General features: G+C 43.6%; 1 protein-coding gene across 6 annotated transcripts; it reads right to left on the bottom strand.

Moving 5' to 3' along the window:
* Nucleotides 1-1,647: 1,647 nt before the first annotated feature.
* ZNF821 (zinc finger protein 821) lies at nt 1,648-19,158 on the bottom strand. Of its 6 annotated transcripts, XM_078063377.1 has the most exons (10): nt 18,840-19,158; nt 18,115-18,177; nt 16,813-16,900; nt 15,912-16,019; nt 15,402-15,518; nt 8,307-8,432; nt 5,473-5,618; nt 4,696-4,800; nt 3,370-3,536; nt 1,648-2,603 (listed from the first exon to the last, which is right to left on the bottom strand). In XM_078063377.1, exons 5-10 carry the CDS (start codon nt 15,439-15,441, stop codon nt 1,949-1,951), a joined length of 1,239 nt encoding a protein of 412 aa, XP_077919503.1. In that variant the 5' UTR covers nt 15,442-15,518; nt 15,912-16,019; nt 16,813-16,900; nt 18,115-18,177; nt 18,840-19,158; the 3' UTR covers nt 1,648-1,948. The 6 variants fall into 6 exon arrangements, with proteins under 6 accessions (XP_077919503.1, XP_035924512.1, XP_035924514.1 ...); XM_036068619.2 differs by lacking the exon at nt 15,912-16,019; XM_036068621.2 differs by lacking the exon at nt 15,912-16,019 and having other exon boundaries at nt 18,115-18,396.
* Nucleotides 19,159-19,513: the final 355 nt, after the last annotated feature.

A 19,513-nucleotide genomic window follows, 5' to 3' on the forward strand; every position in this document is an offset into this window, starting at 1 on the left:
TTTCAGTGACCCAGAAGTCTACCTATAGACATAGATAACTAGCACAATCAATCACAAGGACTTGTAGATGTCCTCACTGCTGGCCTTTTCTCCAATTCTTTTCTTTCCCCAGGAATGCTTCCAGAAATTGCTGGAATACATCAGCTGCAATCATAGCTACTGCTTCTAAACTAGAAAGCTTGCCAGTAGTAAGAGGCGAAAACACTCTGATACAGGATTGTGACTCAGATACATTTATTGAGCACTTACTAGGTGCCACAAACCATCCTAAGTTACATATATTAATAATTATATATATTAATACATGTTTATATAGTATATATATTAATTATATATTAATAGTCATTTGTTGCTTATACTATTGTTTCCATATTGTGTTTGGGGAAACCAAGACAGGTTAAGTAACTTGCCCAAAGTTAGTTTTTAAATGGCAGTGCAGCATTTTAAATCGAGGCATTGGGGTCCTGAGTTTGTATTAACTCCTAGTTTGCTGTGAAAATTAAATGAGATAATCCATGTAAAGTGCTCAGAATAATCTTTGACACATAGTGAGTGCTCAACAATTTTGAGGCATCCCAAGTAGGACTTCAGTATGGAGCTCTGTGAGAGACATTTGACGCAATTAAGTACTTTCCTTCCAATGTCCAGTACTTTGGAATAAGATTAAAATTTTTGTGTTCCTAGAACAGAAATATTTCAGCCTGCCAGGTAGGAATTAACCCTAGTTTGATGGTGGGAAGGGGGTCAGTTAACACTATTAAATAGCCTTAAACCTATGGAGGTCGGAGAGGAGTCCAAGTTTCCTTGTTATGATATTGGAAGAGGTCCACATTCCTGGCATAGTTATTTCTCTGGCTATAACTTAACTAGGGCACTTCCTTCTGGACCTCAAGATCTATAATTATCTAAACTGTACACAACCTTTGGTGCAGGCTAAGGAAAGTTCTGTACTTGTTCTGTACCATCACAGACACTTTTTAGAAATGACCTCAGCTCTTGTCTCCTCCTTGGTTTGGCAGACATACAAACTGGTCATTTTGCTCTGGCTTTGACCACTGTCAACTTGAGCTCTCATCTCACCTTAATTCTGGATTTTTCTCAATGGGTGTTAACCTACCTTGGCTCTGGAACATAAATAAGAAGATGGATCATCTCTTCTTTCAAACAAGAGTTCCTTGGTGCTATAGACCTTAATATTAGAGCTATTTCTATGAACATATTCCTAAATGAAGGTGACTGCTGTCTAGGATAGAATTTTTAAAGTCTGGCAACTAAAATCTGCTGGGAAAAGTAGCCAATACCTAAGCCTCAATACTGCATCTCTTTAGAAAATGCCAGTTAGGAGGAAAGGCGTCTACTGAATTTGGAAAAGGTAAGCTAAGTTTAAGTGGCCTTTGCGGCCATAGATGATCTTCATTAGGGTTGTGGGAATGGACCCACAAAGTCAGCATCGGTTCTTTCTTTAATGTCATGCCTCATCAACTTGTAAAGGCCCAAACAAGGGATCACTGGGTCACCTAAACTGAGGAGCACCCTCCCTTCAGAAGACAATCCGCCAGAAGTCTCTGCCTAAAATTTCCACCCATGTCTTTCCTAGATCACTTCATTTGCTAGAATGAAATGGAGAGAAAAGCACAAAAAGACCAGTAAAGATAAAATTAATTTATTTGCCCTCACAACTCCGTGGGCCACACTGGGCCCCATAGTCCTATAAGCATGCCCTGCAGCAGTGGGCTGGGAGTCTAGTTCTCTGGAGTGCCTACTCCCTTGTCTAGAGCTGCCTTAAGCCGGCTCCCTGCTGACCCCATCATCCTGCTCCCACATGCAAGAGGTGCTTAGGTCCACCTGCAACAAACCCAGGCCTGCCTCTGGCAGTAAGGACAGGGCCCTGTGGGTTGGCTGTAGCACGGATCCCTGTGGACCTGGGTGAGTGGGAGGGCAGGCGGGTTCAGTGCAGAGAGCCACTGTTCTGCTCTTCAAAGGCCATCTTGCCCAGGAGCTGGCTGTCCAACTCCACCCCACTCACAGGTAGCTGGAAGAAGTTCATTTCAGCTGCTAAGGCTGCCATGGCAGAAGGGTCCTGGCCAAACTGAGCTCGCAACATCATGTCCATTTTCTCCAGCCTCCTCTTGAGCCGCTTAGCTTCCCGCTCCCGGATAAGCCGGGCCTGCCTCTTCTCTGGGGTTTCATTGGCCCGCTTCAGCCTCATAGCCTCCCGATCCCGCTGCAGCCGACGTGCCCGCTGCTCATCTGTCTCCTGCATGCGCTGCAGGCGCTTGGCTTCACGGTCCCTCATGCGCCTTACTTCCCGCTCCTCTGGAGTCTCATTGTCCCGCCGACTTTTCTTGGCTGTACGCTCTCGTTCCAGCCGCTGCAGCCGTACTTCCAATGGCTCATTCTGTCGGCGTAGGGCCCACTTGCGAACAGTGGGGGTCTGTGCTTCCAGTAGCTTACGGTAGGCAGCACAATTGTTGCACACAAGCAGAATTCCAGCAGGGTACACGGGAGGGCTAAAGGCAATGTCCTTCCCCTCAGCACTGGACGGACCCTCACTATGGGCTGGGGGTAGGGATTCCATATTAAGTACTTCAGGGAGTTTCTCGCTGGAATACAAAAATTTGGGTGGTTAGTGTCTCCTTCTAGCAAGGCTCAGGTATCCAGCTCTGACTTACACTGGTCCTAGCAGGCCAGTTGCTCCAAGTTCACTACCAGGGGTGAGATTTGAGTACTTGGGAGACCTCTTCTACCTCCCCACCCCGCACCTTTTCTGGGCTAGGGTATCTACGAAGTTTTAAAGCCCTCCTGGAGTTAGAGACTGAGCCAAATGCCAGATATGCCCCACAGATGTGCAGTTTTCATTCCAGCTGGTTGATGGTATTCCTAAGAGCTGTGCAGGGCAGTCCTTCTGTAGAAATGGCAGTCCTTCTTGAGGTGGAGGCTGCCTTTAGGGCAGTCCACTGGCTTAACCCCTCCTTCCCTGGCCGACTCTGCATTGTACCCTAGACAAATTTAACTAGGACACAATTCGCACAGTTCCAGTCTTCCTGGGACACAGTACAGACTGTGTCCTCACATCAGGGGCCTCTCAGCACCCTGTGACTTCTCTAAGCTTTATCATGAATGTTATTGGACTACCCCCCCATCTCTTTGTAGATGAAAATATTATTCTAATGGGGGAAAGAAATGAGAATTCATTTCCCTTTGGAGATATCTAATGGAACAGGCATATTTACTGGCTTCATTACTTGTATTTCCAGAGAGTCAGTTGCCTTTGCATTACCTATCTCTAGGCTTTCTTTTGATTTGGGAAAGCAGAACCCACACCCAGTAATTTGTTCCCAGAGCAAGAGGGTTAGGTGACCAGCTAACCTGTTAAACGTGGCATGGCTGGTAAAACGGGCTCCACACACAGCACAGTTAGACCTCTGGTCCTCTGAGTGGATTAGGAGGTGACGACCCAATGACCCTGGGGAGCTCAGGGCCCGGCCACAGACAGGACACATGTAGCTCTTGGCGCTCACCACTGCTGCAGTGTGCTGTAAAACAGAGCTTTAATTTGTCAACTCATGCTACCTTTAAGATAATCTACACCCACTTAGAAACTGCTTTCTGTGAAATGTCCCCTTTCCTTAGTCTCAGAACAAGGGATTTGCAATTATATTCTCCCTGCTTAGCACCTGGAAAAGTAAGAGTCTCTTGTGTTAACAGGCCTTCAAAAGGGCCAGGCCATACAGATTATTGTTCAGATTTCACTAGAGTTTTGACTCTATTCTGGAACATGTGGCTGGCTTGGTGAAAACAGGGCTCCAGAGCCAGAGTCCTCTTCAAAACCTGCAAAGAATTCCTGCTTGGGATAATTTCTATCTGTTGCCTCACACTGTGCAGGTATAGGTGCATATTAAGGGAGCGATGAAGGCCAAGTGCAGAAGGTAGTTAGGAACACTGGTATCCAAAAGCATTTTGTCTTGCCTTTTCTTCAATCTTTTAAAAACAATCTTCTAAAGAAAGGCCTCCTTTCATGAACCAACTATCTTTATGGTAAAACCCAGGCTGCCATGTGTGCTGATGCCTTTCTAATACAGATCACAAGGCACAGGTGCTCTGCAATTGGATCAGGGGAAAAAAAGCACAAAAAGCTTGTGTTCTTCTGATCCCCTCATTCATACTTTTTCTAATATTATAGAAACATTTATGTTAACTCATTTTTTCTTCTTTAAAACAAGGCCTCATTATTAACAGATGTTAGTTTCTATTTCACTATTTAAAATATGCATTGAGGCACCTGGGTGGCTCAGTGGGTTAAGGGCCTGACTCTTGATTTTGGCTCAGGTCATGATTTCAGGGTTGTGAGATCAAACCCCTCACCCTGCATTGGGCTCCATGCTGGGTGTGGAGGCTGCTTAGGATTCTCTCTCTCCCTCTGCTCCTGCCCCACCCCCATCTCAAATAAATAAACAAACAAATAAATATGCATTAAGTAATCTGGAAAAAAATAATACTTAATTTTCATAGTATGTCTATCTGGGAGCCCAGAACAGGTTTACCCAACATATCCACTTATTCTTTAAAACATCTGGGGACTGGAGTGGAGTCTTACTGGAAGCAACAACCCAAGGCTCCCCTGGGAGCTGGAGGCAAAGGCTAAACAAGCTGCTGGCACTCGTGTTCCGGAGCACGTGGCTCCCCAGCCCATACCTGGTACACATGAGCAATCAGCTGCTCCCGACTCCCACAATCTAGCTGGCAGAGGGGACACTGGCAGAGTCCAAGTAAGGGGTCAGAATTCAAGTTCCCTGTGACCTGCAATTCAACAAGTAGGCAATTCATTAAGACTGTTTACCACTCTTTGCCCTGCCCCTACTTCTTGTAACAGGGCATCCTGTTCAAAGGAACACAACCTGATATCACATGTTATTCTTAGGTTCCCATTATGGACTGAAGGGAAAAGTAATAGGGAAAGGGAATCACATTTGCTCCTATCTTCATTTTCTCCAAGGCTTCCTGCCCTGAGGACATAGGGCTGCCCCAGGAGAGCCGATCTATTCCCCCCCCCCCCCACAGTAAACTTGCAGAGAGAGGATTAGCTTCCCTCCTGCTGTGCTTCTTGCAGCAATCCTCAGGAAACAATTTAGAGAGGAGGTGGCACCTCAGGTAACGCTTGGACTTATATTTGCAAGCATATTCAAGAGTACATACACTTCAGGAAATCGGCTGATAGTCTTGCAAAAGTGGATATTCTGCCTGGAAAGAAGTGGGGAAGCTGTACCTGGGTTAGTGATATGTGGATGGACAGGAAAGCTGGTGTGATGAGAGTTGTGTGTGAGGTTTGGGTAAATGGAGCTGTGAAGGAAGAAAGGCTTCAGATGAAGGCCCAGGAGATCACCAGAGGCAAGACCGTTACTGTGGATCAAGTGCATCAGGGCCGAGTAGGAAGTGGGGGTGCTCCCGGACCTGGGAGCTGTTGTCACTTGCCTCATGCTCTGCCACTTCATTCCCACCAACAGGCTGTTCCGTATTTTCTAACTCTTTTTCCACTTTGACCACCCCTCCATCTTCCTCTGATGTGTGGGAAGAGACTTCATCTTGTGTGGTCTCCTCTTCATCACCCTCACTGTCACCTGGAACATACACATTGGTCACTTGTTCTGATTTTTGCATTAATACACCTTGAGTTGCTTTCCACCTTAGAGTTTGTAGCTATAATGGAAAACATTTTCAGATCTTCTGTAATAGAGTCTGTATCAATGTACAGTTTGTATAGTTGGGTACTAATCATGCTGGTGGAAGAGCTATAGCTATTGTTGATGATGCCATTTACACTAAAGAGAAAATCTGAGGCAAAATTGCATTAGACAATAGTTATTGGGCCCTGTACATTATCATAAAAATGATTCTTCTTACACGATTCCCAAATATCTCATACTTGAAATCACACCTCCCACGTACCTCACACCATGCTCATTCCCACAACACAGCACCTCTGACTTACCCACACTTCTCACTGATTTTATTACTTACTTTTCTCCATAACCCCCCTGCACAATTTTTCCAATGGTATCGCATGTACTATTCTGAGTCCCACTAATCTCTTCTCTCCCAACAAACCCTAAGGCACACTCAGAGAAAAACCAACAAGTTTTTTCTTCCTCTTATCAAGAAAGGAGGCAGTACTAAATTAGTTAAAAATGATGTCACCTTATAGGGAAGGTTTGTTCAGTCCAATGGAAAAAAGAGTACAGCAACCAACTTTAGGCCATTTGTTGTACAACCTGACTCAAGGTGTTCTTACTCTGCTAGTAACTTAGAATTCTAGGCTAAATAAATCCATTGTTCTGTTGGTTCTCTGGATTATCTGACAGATAACTGACTGCATTAAGTGAAGGGAACAGGCCATTCTTTAGGATGAAATATAATTTCTTGTGACTAAAGGAAAAATTGAGTTTGTTTTCATTTAGTGGATAGGATGTGGCTCGGGGGGGATCTGCTTGTGGCTGGGGGATCTGCAAGGTTTTTGTGGGCTGATACTTTCCCCTATTACTTATAAAATAGGGGGGGGAAGATTTTTTAAAAACCACGATAAAAAAGGGAATTTGTTCTGAAAGGGAAAAAAAGAAGGGCTAGTACCTTGAAGATCATAAGAGGAAGCCACGCCTAGCGAAGCTGTGAGACTCCAGCCCCATCCCAACCACACTTAGATCCTGGATTCCTGGGCCTGACTGTGAGCAAGAGAAATACAAGGTAGACTTTCACCTGTGAGACTCAGCTTTCCTAGCTAACGGTGCTTCTTATCTTCTCTCTCCTATCCCTATCCCTTGTGTAATTTTGAAATCCACCAGTATCTGGGCAAAACTGATTACATTCCTTTTCTTCATAAGAAAATCTAACCAAATCTTCTACTAGTAGTTACATGTGTCTCTATTAGATATTCTACTTGTTTGGTGGACTGGATTTGGGCCCTGGAAGGATCTATGGTATGTATGCCTTATTCCCTAGCCCAAAGCTTTCATCTGAATTCATCTCAATAATGAAGGATTGGAACAGATTAAATCATACAATATTTTCTCACCAGCTTATGGAATATTTGTAAACTTAGTCTAAGACAACATTGTATCAAACACATTACACGACTGATCAAAAACCCAAACACATCTCTCTACTAAAATGATCTTTAAAAAATAAGTATGCCATCTAGAGGGATGATGCAGCTTTTCCAGAATGGAAACCTATTTACTTTATAGATGTTGCCATTCCTATCCTGTTATTCAAACTGGTGGCTCCCACAGGTTTTCTAGAAATCTTTGGGTTTACTTTTCTGTACCTGAGCAATTAGATGCTAAATTATTATTGTTTTTTTTGTTGTTGTTGCTAAATTATTAGTTTGAGTGGAAACTGTAGTTCCTAGAAGGCTGCTGAACTCTTTCCCTCTTTGTTATTCTTTAACCCCAAATGTGGAGAAAAATAAAAAATGTCACTCTGAATTGACAGTAATACCAACCAATATCAGATGGATGTGATTAGTAAAGTAAGGAAATCATCCTAGGAAATAACACATCTCAAAATGTATTTGTTCAGACAGGTCATGGAACAGATGATCCACAAGGCTCAGCTAGTTACCAGCCACTGTCTTTTCCATCTCTTTCCAGGGATTTACTTAGCACTTGGTGTGGGAAGACCTTGACTTTAGCATTTTATTCTTTTTTTTTTTAATTCCATTTAAAAAAAAATTTTTTTTTTTTTTTAAGTAATCTCTACACCCACCGTGGGGCTCAAACTCACGACTCCAAGATCAAGAGTCACCTGCTCTACCAACTGAGCCAGCCAGGTGCTCTGACTTTGACTTTAGCATTTTATACGAGGCATAATTAGTAAGGAAATCCTCTTATATAACATTAAAACTGGGTCCTCAAGCAAAAATTTCATTAAAGCCACTCTTATATTTTGTTAATTATGAGTAAATAGATTCTAGGAGACAGAGATTCTTTTCTTTTCATTTGACCTAACCCAGGGACAGGTTGAGTACTAATTATCCCTATGCCCCTGTCTATCACAATCATCACAAACCTATCTGTATGGTACTGCGCCAAGTACTGCAGTCCATGAGTTAAAAAAATATGTAATGCCAAACCTGTCCTCTCTCTGGATAAGCATATGCTCATACACCTTAGAACACCTTTGGGAACACAGGATCCACAAATCTCCTTCTTCATGTCTTCCTCCCAACCCCCACGCACAATCCCCAGAGCACACACACTCTGATAATTCTTCTCCCATTGCCCTGAGTCATTACCAGAAGGTGCAGAACTCACTGCTACTGGAGTCCTGATCTCTTAGTTGTTGGATAGCTTGTCGCTGACTGCCAAGGTCTCCAGGAAAATCAGTTTTCATCATCGCCTGGCGGGCTTGCTCTTCTAGCCCAGCAAATACTTGATCCCCTGGTGGTCACAAGGAAAAATAGTCAGGCCACCAGCTGGGCAGCATATATCCCCAGGGAAGCTGGTTGGAAAGTCAGACCATTCAAAGGTAGGAGACAGGCAGGTACCCTATGGTGGGGTCATCCATCTCTAAGTCAGCTTGCTGCCTCCTGGAATTTCTGGGCGTGGCTACTCTTCCCTGGGCAGTAAGCCAGATGCTCTAGGAAGCATCACTTGCTTAAATCCTCCTAATCTTGACTCCTTTCAAAAGGTAATCAATTGCTACTTTACAAATTTAACTTCGGTATCTCAATTCCATTTATAACCAACCTTCCATCAGGATGGGCGAGAGAGGCAGAAGAGGCAAAGTGATAGGATGATAAAGGCAGGGCAACAAATCTGGACCCAATCTCTGATTCTTAGTGTACTAACATTATGGCCCTGACTTAGTGTCTATCTCTTACTATAAACAAGTGCTTCAAATAATCCTTACAAATAACAATCTCTCTAATCTCATCTTTCAGCCACCCTCCTTCCAAGACATGCTCTGGAAGTTCCTCCTTGACTCTACTTCTATGTCTATCAGAATTAACCACAAGCAAATCAACAACTGGCTGAATAATAGATTAAAAGAACAGATAATATATGAACTCATTTTTGCTGAGTAACAAACTTCCTGAAAGACACCAACTAATTTGCAACAAATGACATTTTATCTAGTTTCCTTGGTCAATGTAGTCTGTTTTCTTTTCTTGTATGGAATATCCAAAAGCCCTGAACCTGTCCTTGATTATGCATTTACTTTCTATGAACTCTGCCTAGGATCTGTGTGGTTACTGAAGAGTTAACATTTAAGTGCTCTTTTATTTCCAAGAGGCCAGGCATAAGGAGAAAAGAGAATTGGGTTTCTCGAGGTTTCCATTATCTCAGTCAGAGTGGAAACTACAGTCCCCATTCTCCAGCCACCAAGAGAGAATAATAAAAAGCCCTAGTGAAATGTCTGACAATAGGCCAGGCGCTTTCTTACTGGAGAGAAAGGAAAGTAAACAGGCTCGGGTTCCAAGACAGGATACAATGAGGTAGGAGAAATGGTCAGTTGACCTGTGCTATCAGTCCTTTGGCAATGAAAGAACTGATATGAAGTAGGCTTCATGTAATTCACTTAGGCATTTGTTCAGCAAAAATTCAGTGAGCATCCATATGCTAAGTGTTAAACACTAATAATTACTATTTGTCATGTCCTAGTTCCAGGCTCTATGTTAAGTGCTTTTAGTTTCTACCTTAATTCTCTGCAAAACTCTATGTGGTAGGTATTCCTACCCAAATTTTACTTAAGAGAAAACTAAGGTTTATAGGAGAGCAAAGTATTTGAACCCAGGTCTGTACAGCTCTAATATCCATATTTTAAACTGCTTTCAAGCAGAGCTGTAAGCAGGTTAGATGGTTCATCAGAGTGGTTTTGCTGAAAACAAACGCTTGTCTCTGTGTGAGAAGAATGGCTCTGATCCTAGCAATAATGTTACCTTCGTACCATAAGAAACTGATGCTACATCTCAAATACCAAAATAATGTTCTCAGGGCCAGTAAATGACAAAGGGACCCATCATTTTGATGGTTCTGATACCCTGTGGTGAGTCACCATGCTGGGGCTGGACTAACTAATACGGGGGCTACTCTGATCAATACTGTGAGTGGGAGTAGAGGTGGTGAGGGTTCAAGTGAACTAGCCACACAGCCCTCAAGTATAAGCTGCTTTAAGTCCATTTTCAAAGTATCACAATCACAAACTGGATATACATTACTGCCAGGGAAAGCAAACAGTGAATTCTGTTATAGCACCTCCTCATCCTTTTTGCAGAAGGAAAATATTTTTCTTCAGGGTGGTTGCACTGTAACCACAAGACCATGGACTAGTTATTGAATTCTTCTAGGTAGATGCATGCTTTCGGACCTGGAAACCATGGGCAGAAATGGCACTAAGGGACACATTATATTCCAGCAGATAATTATCAAGGGGCAGATCATTCTCATCAGTGACACTTCTCATCTCTAAAGAAACCTACTCAGAAACAAAGTAGGTTTATAACCTATGAAGAATCCTTTTTTTCCCTTAATAGGCAAATACCACTGGATTAGGAGAAGGGCATCTAAAAGGATAAGTACCTTTCAAGATCAACTAGTAATTCAGTTTAGACCCACCAACTTGAGGTCAACATTTTTGTCTATTGATATTGTCTAAATATTTAGGCCTTCACAGAACAGAGAAGAGTATATCCCATACGACATCCCTATCTAGGACTTTTGCTGGCAATCTCACTTAGGATAGTTGGAATAAATTAATTGTTATTCCTTTTTGGCAGTTTGGAAAGAAAAGCTGTGCTCTTACATTTGGTTCTATTCCCGACTTGGGAAAAAGGCTAAGGGAAACTTTATTTCTCAGGGCTACTCCTATCTTAAATATCAATATAAAGCAAAATATATAAAAACCATTAAAAAAGTGATTTTGGCATATCTCATAGGAGAAGATACATGAATGATCTTCCAGTAGTCAGTATTTACCTAAGCTCTAAATCCCACTGTCCAGAATTATCCTTTCACAAAAAGACAGTGATACCTTTTACTATGATACTAAAAGATACTAAAACTAAAACTACCTTTTACATACCTAAAAGTATGTCATAGTAACTCAAGTCAAATGTGATCCATAGAGATACTGGTGCTTAAGAAGTGTTATATAATTGCCTGCTTTTATAATGTAGAATTATTATTTCCTTCTATCTTGAGACTATTGGAGGTTAAAAAAAAAACCTCAGGTCTCTAGATATTAATGTAGGGCAACCATCTTATTTAATTTAACATGGTATTTATTTGTCTATTAATAGTTGAGAACAAGTCATCTAAGCTCTACAGTAAAAAGCAAGCTGCCACCTCTTTATTTTTTTGGTATGAAATCAAGATACTGTTTGATTTGGCTAAGGTTTTTCAGACCAGACAAGAACAAGGCCATCCAAGCAAGTCTGGAGAACAGATGAGAAGCCTGGGATGAAAGTTACTAGAAAGGCAAAGATTTTACAATTTTCTGTATTGAGTCCTTGATGCAATTAAATAAATGCAATTTCTGGCTGACTGAAATTAAGTAAAGCAAGCAGCTGAAAAAAATTCTAAGAGAGCAGATGTCAAATTCAGAAAAAAATGAGCTAATCTTGGGAATGAGGAGTTTAGGATTCCATTCCAGGTAACAGTCTCTGTAACCCAAGGTGCTACCACATGCTGGGAACACAGCCATATACCTCACAAGGATGCTGACAGAACGAACAAGGGCAAAACAAGTTGTGCTTTTTGGAAGAAAAGGGACTTTAAAAGCTTTTTTTCCTACTTCTCTGTAAAAGCCGAGAAGCTTTTATTGAAGTTCAAAGTTTTTATTCTTGTTTGTACTTTGCAATCTGAAAACAAAAGTGTCTTAAGAAAAAGTTTTTCTTAAAAAAAAAAAGTTTTCCTTTTCCTAGTGGTTTGCTTGGCATAAACACACCAAATGAGAGTGTACAAGAGACTCTATTTTCAACCTCCCTAGAAACAGCTGACAGAAACTTGTACTCAGAAGGAGGTGAGATGAGGAAGGTCTAACAGCCCATCCACAGTTTCTCTGAGACTAAAAATTCTGGGCTTTTATTCAGAAAGTTCTGTGTCAAATCTGTTAATGAACTGAGCAAACTACACGAATAAGCCTGGATGTTGCTGAGAAAAGGAGAGATCATGACGGTAATTTAGACACAGAGACAGTGCTGAGGAAAGCCAAGTAACTGCCAGTGCAGCCTGCCCACTGGCTTCCAAAGTGGATCTGACAAATGCTGTCAGGCCACAGCAGTGGGATTCTTATCACATTCTTTTAGGCGGGCTTGGAGCTTCATGCCACATAATCTTCTTCCCGGAAGGCAGATGTAATGGAGCTCAGCCATTACTCTACTCAGTGCCGACTGGCTTTAACATTTCAGCAAAGCGGGTGCAGACATTCTTGCCTCCCAGACCTTGAGTCCATTCCATTTACTTTAAATAGATGAGCAGCATTAAATTCAATACATTTGATTGGTTCCATTTCACTGCAAGGGAATAGGAGGCTCAAGTGGCCAGAAGACTGAAATTACCTATTCCTACTTGCCATTATTGCCATGCGCAATGAGAAGATGCCCTTTTGAAAAAGGTATGATCGGCTTCAGTCCCCAAATAGTCAATAAGCAGAAATTCCTGAGACACCAGCAAATCTCAGTGCCTTTTCTTCTTTAGTCAGGCTTAGTCTGTTACCTGAGAAGCCTCCACGGTTCCCTACCCCAATGCATCACTGAATACTGCCCCTCCCTGGGGGTCTGCTTTTTGGTGGCAGCGGAACATTTTTGTTCACAGCCCTCTTAATGGTCCCCACCATAGGGCCTGCACAGTCCCACGCACTCCACCACAATACACTGTTCACTCGCTCTGGAAACTGTATTTCTGCCACTGTGGATGTGTGATACTCTCTTCTCCGTGGCCTGTTCGTCCATCTGTTTTCTGACCCAATACCAGCTCATCCTGCATTCAGCTATGGTGGGAAGAGATTCAGCGGACAAATATAAGCTCCGTGGACACAGGCACAGACCATACAAGCCTTCACTGGCTTCCCCTGGCCTTATCACAATCATGCCAACATCTAGGCCAACTACTCTCCTTAAATCTAACCAAGTCTTTTTGGACAGGTGGCTTTTATAAGTAAATGCCCAACTCCTATGACTGCCTTATTTGTGAACCCCTCATCTCTACTAAGAGTACCTTTCCTGCCCTGCCTTCTTGGGGTCACATCTGTGTCTTTTTTTTTTTTTTTAATAGTTTTTATTTATTTATTTATTTATTTGAGAGAGAGAGAATGAGAGAGAGCACATGAGAGGGGGGAGGGTCAGAGGGAGAAGCAGACTCCCTGCCGAGCAGGGAGCCTGATGCGGGACTCGATCCAGGGACTCCAGGATCATGACCTGAGCCGAAGGCAGTCGCTTAACCAACTGAGCCACCCAGGCGCCCTGTGTCTTTTATTAATACTAATTTTCAACCAGAGAGGAGAAGACTATCCTCCTAAACCTCTGGTTTGGATTACTTAGGCTAGAGATATCTCTCTTGACAATCCTCACATTCAGGCCCACGACATTTCACTTTCTAGCAGCAATTTCTAAACCCTTCCTAAACTACTCATTCACCTTTATATTAAGCAGACTTTCACATCCACCTATTCCAGAATATACTCCTAGTAGCATCAAACTTGTTCTCTTATAAAACCTTTCCAAGACTTAAATTGAAGAATTAATTGTATGTGGAGGTTTGCCACCCTAATCTCATTAACCTATACAATGTTAAAGTCCTCCTAATTCCTCTGTTCCTACTGTTTCCTCTCTCACTCTTGAAATTACCCAATAAGTTAAGGTACATAGTACCTGGCATCCAGTGTGTTTTTAATAAATTTTAATCCTCTTATCTTAAACTCCTTGACTAATCTATTCTCTCATATGTACAGTTCTTTCCTCAAGAAAAAAACCCATCATAATTATACCACTGAATTCTCTTCAGATGTTGCTGTACCTTATTTAGTCAGTCCTCCATAATAATAGGGTGCTATTTGGCTCTCTTTTAAAACATTTGGGTGAGGGCGCTTATCTGCCCAGATCACAGGAAATTGGTTAATTCCATCAAATCTGCATAGACACATTAATGTTAATTTAAAGAGACACTTTTGAACATCCTCTATAAGCAGTGCTAGAAGTAGAGAGGAATAGCAGGAAATATAAATGGGACATAATCTCTACCCTCTAGAATTTTACAGTCTAATTGATAAAATAAAACATACATATAAAACTGCTGAGAAACAATGAAAGGCAATAATGCCTACCTGGTTTCCCTGTTACTAGTCTTTCTCTCATCTGATCCATCCCACACACGGCTTCATAGTCCTACAACACTGCATTCTAAATGTCACTCCACCTGCTCTGCTTGAAAACCTTCAGGACCTCCTTAGAGTCCACAGTATAAAGTATGAACTCGGACTGGGCTTCAGGCCTCTACGATATAAACATCTCCAACCTCATCTTGCGTCCTACGACATCTGGATAAATAAAACTGCCGCTTCATACAAAGTCTCCTTATCCCCTGAACATGTGCATTCCTTCTTTTTTAAAAAGATTTTATTTATTTATTATTTATTTATTTTAGAGAAAGACAGAGAGAGACAGAGAACGCATATCCAAGTGGAGAGAGGGACAGAGGGAGAGAGAGAGCATTCCAAGCAGACTCCGTGCTGAGCATGGAGCCCAATGCAGGGCTCCATCTCACGACCCTGAGATCATAACCTAAGCCAAAAATCAAGAGTAAGACACTCAACCAACTGAGCCACCCAGGAGCCCCTGTGCATTCCTTCTTGTATCTTTGCTCACATCATTTCCCCATCTGATTTTCCCTCTTCCTTCTTCCTTTTTAAAAAATCCACTTCCTACCTTCTAAGGCCCAGTTCAAGTTCACAGTCTAGGGCCTCTTCCATGAAGCATTCCCTGCTTCCTCAGTCCATGGAAGTCTCTCCCTCCTCTTAACTTCTGTAGTACACACCGTCTGCAGCACCCCTATATGGCACTCAGCTATACTATCTTGTGTTTTTAGATATTATTTTATGTATCTGTGGCTACATTACAGCCTTATATATCCTTACATTGCTTTATAGCCCTGGCATCTAGCACAAGGCTTTGTACAGATATCCTATAAATGTTTGTTAATGTGAATACTAAGGATGAATCAAGTTCACCTACTAAAACAGGTTTCTAACACCTCCTCCAGCAACCAGACGTACTTTAAACCCATCCTGTTCAATCTCTTTAACCCTTTTTTCCTTCACAAACTATTGGAGCCTTTCACCTGAATTCAGATTACTCTTTCATTTCAACCCTCAATGTTCCCAGGTTCCAGAAGACAAAACCCAGTACTCACAGTGAACTTTATTCGGATTTGTCTGTTTCCGACGGGACATGTTTCCCTGATCCAAGAGCTCTGGCCTTTCCCAGTTTCACAACTGGATATATTACTACCTCCTTGCGGGATGCTGACCTACAATAAAAAGGATATTGTTAGCACATGTCATTTTTCCCAGAAATTAGACAAAATTAAAAACGACTTTAAAAAATAGTTACTGAGCATATAAAACTCACCAGTTATAAATAATTGAATTTTAAAAAGAAAGAAATGAATAGATCTCTAGCACAACATCAAGATCCCAAGAAGTTTAAGAGGGGACTCCTTCAAAGGATTCCATTAGAGAATTCCACTCTAAATCTATCTGCGGAATCCAGAATACTGTTAAATGATCATGATCCAGGTCACAGGATAGAAAAGGAAGCAAAAAACTTAGGCAAACAGCTTTAGAAGCACAGCAGGCTCAAAGGGATAACCCCTGTGAATGCAAAAGGAAGCAAAAGGAAGCAAAAGAGGGTGGCAGCTCACATGTTACACGCCCACTGGAAGTCAAGCCTTGCAGTCTGCACAAATGGGAGCCTCCAGATGTTTTTTTCGAAAAGTTATCTTGTCTGGAGGTGACAAAGCATCACATTCCTGCGAGACAGGAAACATCTCAAAACTTTTAGGCATCTACAAATGAGATCCACATGGAAAATAGAGCCTCTATCTAGTAGGGTTGGCACAGTGCTCGGCACTGTGGATGACAGGGCACTAAATCCAATCAGGCTTCCAATGTTGAAGATGAGCTCTCACCAGAAGGGCCAGATGCCATCCACACCGTTGAGTACTAATTCAACACCCCAGTGTGGAACATCAATCTGGCTCTGTTCACATGCTCTGGAGTGCTGGTCAAAGTTAATAACTTTAGTGCCTCTTTTCAATCCAGCCTCTATGTAGCAAAGAGATCAGTGGGAAGAACAAAGAAAAAGCTCCCCAAGTGAGAAGTGCTGCAGAGACCTGCATCTGCTTCCCTGAAATTTGAGGGAACAGATACTTAAGCTTGGAGGTTCCTGGTTAGTTTCTAAGACTTTCCCAGCAGTAAGTGTTGTTAGAGAGTCTGAAATGGATTAGTAGTGAAAACTGTGAAATTTTCTATGAAAGGCACAGTGAATAAATAGACAAATTAAAAAGAGAGATTCTCTTTCCTACCAAAGACAAGAATATGGACCTAGTCACCCTCTAAGTTTTCTTTCAGTTCCTGCCTTTTCAAATTGTACTTACACTGAATAAGCAAGTAGTTTAATGACTTAAGAGGCCTTATGAGAGGCTACTGCTAACGATACTTTGCACTCCAGTTAGTGAAGACTCATCTCTTGTTATGCCAACTAACTCCCTGATGTAGCTAGAAAGGACCTCAGACCTGTAATCAGATCCTGCCTCCCCTTACCAAAAGAAGAAAGAAACCGCAAATGGCAAAGACAGGCCTCCACAGGAAGTGGCAAAGGAAGCAGCTTTCAGGCAGTCTTCTATCATATCTGCATATCAAACACAGTTCTTTTTCAGACCTTTAATTAAAAAATAACAACAACAACAACAACAACAAAACAACAAAAAAGCCCAACTCCAAATGTATACAGTAAAAATCAATGTTAACTAGTTAGAGGGCAATATGCTGAGTGCTAATGGTATGTATTCTCTGTTCTAAGTTTTGTTTGCATAGGTCATTTCTTTCTAATCAAGTAGTTACTTTATTAATGGAAGCAGTGAAGGAATATTGATTTTGGGTCTTTTCCTATAACTGTGGAATCACAAAGTAGAAAGCTGAATGAAATGCAGGTTGTCTATCATTTTTTTCTAAAATTTGCAGAGCTACACCTCTCTATTATACAAGGGAAAAAATGAAAATATTAACTAATCCTTAAATTTTCTCATCAAGATCAGAAACTGAAACTGTGAGATAAAAGTAATGAAGATCCTTCTGAATGAAGATCAAATAACTTGATACAGGCTCAATTCAGATCATCTTGGTGAGACAACAGTTCAATACTAAAGCTACAAGTCAGAAACACAGATGAGTATCTGCATATTTAAATAGGCAGTGTCCACTGCATCTCACAATCCTCCTAGTGGCCGAATGGGGAACTGACCAGATGGTACCCAATGGGACTTCACACCTGAGGGATTAAGGGAAAAAAACAAGCAAACACCCTTTCCTCCCTCAAAAAAAGAAAGCCTGTGGAATCGTGGACTCTAAAAAATAAATAAAATAGATACATACATAAACGGCAATGTAAGTGCATTCTTGACTACACAGCAAGATCTCAGAGGTTAGACAACAGTTTTATAGGCAGTAAAAGCTAAAATTCATAAGACACATTGCCCTAAAGATCACTCATTCAGTTTTACTTTTAACACTGCCTCAGTTCCCAAGCCCGAATCTAAAACCAACACAAAAATGTAAATGCAAAGCCGCCTGAACATCACCATCTGGAAGAAAAAACGGGACAGGAAGAAAGATAAACGGTGAGATTCAGGTTTACAAGGGATGTTCTATGTAAAAAGGAAGGAAGCTTTGTCTTTAGAACGAGGTTGAGAGTCCTTTGGAGGGGGACCAACATCTCCCCTTAACATTGTCCCTGCTCTCCCACAGGTGTTAGGTTGCAGCTTCCAGAACACACCACAGACTTGAGCATGGAAAAAAAAACAACAGGTGAAATCCAATCTTTAAAAAAAGAGGGTGCACTCCCACCTCCAGCTCTGGTGCAGTTCCCACGGAGCAAAGTAAACTCGCCTGAATCCCAGTGATTTGTATCTGCCAAAAAGGAGAGGACAAGAAAGCTGGTCACGTAGCTGTCTCATTGACCCTGTTCCCACTTTCTTTGGTCTGGAGCATGTGTACAATCAGCCGAGATGGTCCCTTTGGCTTCTTCAAGCATGAGCACAGGTAGATTCCCAGGAATTATCGACAAAAGCCAGAGGTCTTCCGAGGCGGCTCAGACAAACCCTCAGACGATACAGTCTTCTCAGAAATCTAAATTTAGAAGCCGTTCTGCGAGACCGCGACGCGGGACTGACACCCGGGTCTGCACTCCCACGCCCATCCTCCCCCTCCTCCAGCTCCACCCCAGCCTGTCAGACGCCGGGGCCGCCCCGGCTGTGCCCGGCCCTGCCCGACCTGGGCCCACGGCGGGAGGGCGGCGGCGCGGACGCCCCTCCCGCGCCCGAGACCGCCAGAGGGACTGAAAGAGGAACGGCCGGTGCGGAGCCAGCCGGGTCCGGCCTCGTCTCGGGAACCCGGCGCTGGGGGAGCGTCGGCGCCTGGGCTGCCCCCGCCCCCCCGGCCAGAGCGAGCCGGAGCCCCCTCCCTAGACATAGACAGACAAAAGGACCGACAGCCGGCGAACAAGGGGGAGGGCGAGGAGCCCCGGCATCCTCAGCCTAGCACCGGAGAGAAGGAGACGGGGGTCTTTTTACCCGGCGCCTCGGCGCTCCGCGGCGCTCCGCGTCCCTGGGCCCCGCCTCCGGACAGACGGACCGCCGGACAATGGGCCCCGGGCCGCAGCTCGGGCCGGCCGGGCCGGGGCTCTCCGGGACTGGGCCCGGCAGGCGGAGGGCGGCTTCGAGCCAAGCCGGTGGCGGGGAGCCGAGGGGCGGCGCTGCAGACGGACAAAGCCAACGGCAGACAGACAGACGGAGGGGGAAAAGATGGCGACGCGGGCGGCGGGAGCGCGCGGCTCGCGCACCCGCAGCCAGTGGGGCGCGTGCACGAGCCTCTCCTCTCCCCCTCCCCCTTCTCCAGCCTGGTCCCCCTCCCGGCTCCCCAGGCGCGCGCCCGGCGGCGTGGGCGGGGCTTGAGGGGAGAGGGGGTCTGGGGAGGCGGGACTTAAGGGAGCATCCAATCATAGACGTGTGAGGGGGGCCTCGCCTCCATCCTCGCGCCGCGAAGACCACCCAGCCTCGCCTCCTCTTTGGTCTTTCTTCAGCCGGGTCAGCCCCTCAGCTCCCCCATCCTTTTTTAGACCTGTGAACTCCGCCCTGACAGTCAGCTCCGATACTGGTTTCTTACCCCACCTTTGAGTTCAGCCACAAAACCCACATCCCCCAACCACAGCTCCACCGCAGGCTCCCCCTCTCCTTAACCCAACCTT

This window comes from Halichoerus grypus, chromosome 15, assembly GCF_964656455.1.
Source record: "Halichoerus grypus chromosome 15, mHalGry1.hap1.1, whole genome shotgun sequence".
NCBI lineage: Eukaryota > Metazoa > Chordata > Mammalia > Carnivora > Phocidae > Halichoerus > Halichoerus grypus.

Excerpts from the sequence above, each read along its gene's own strand:
- ZNF821 (XM_036068624.2), bottom strand. The coding sequence starts at position 15,441 with ATGTCCCGTCGGAAACAGACAAATCCGAATAAAGTTCACT. Across the intron at positions 8,433-15,401 it reads AAATCCGAATAAAGTTCACT|GGGATCAAGTATTTGCTGGG; the intron begins GTGAGTACTGGG and ends TGTGACCACCAG. Across the intron at positions 5,619-8,306 it reads AGATCAGGACTCCAGTAGCA|GTGACAGTGAGGGTGATGAA; the intron begins GTGAGTTCTGCA and ends TGTATGTTCCAG.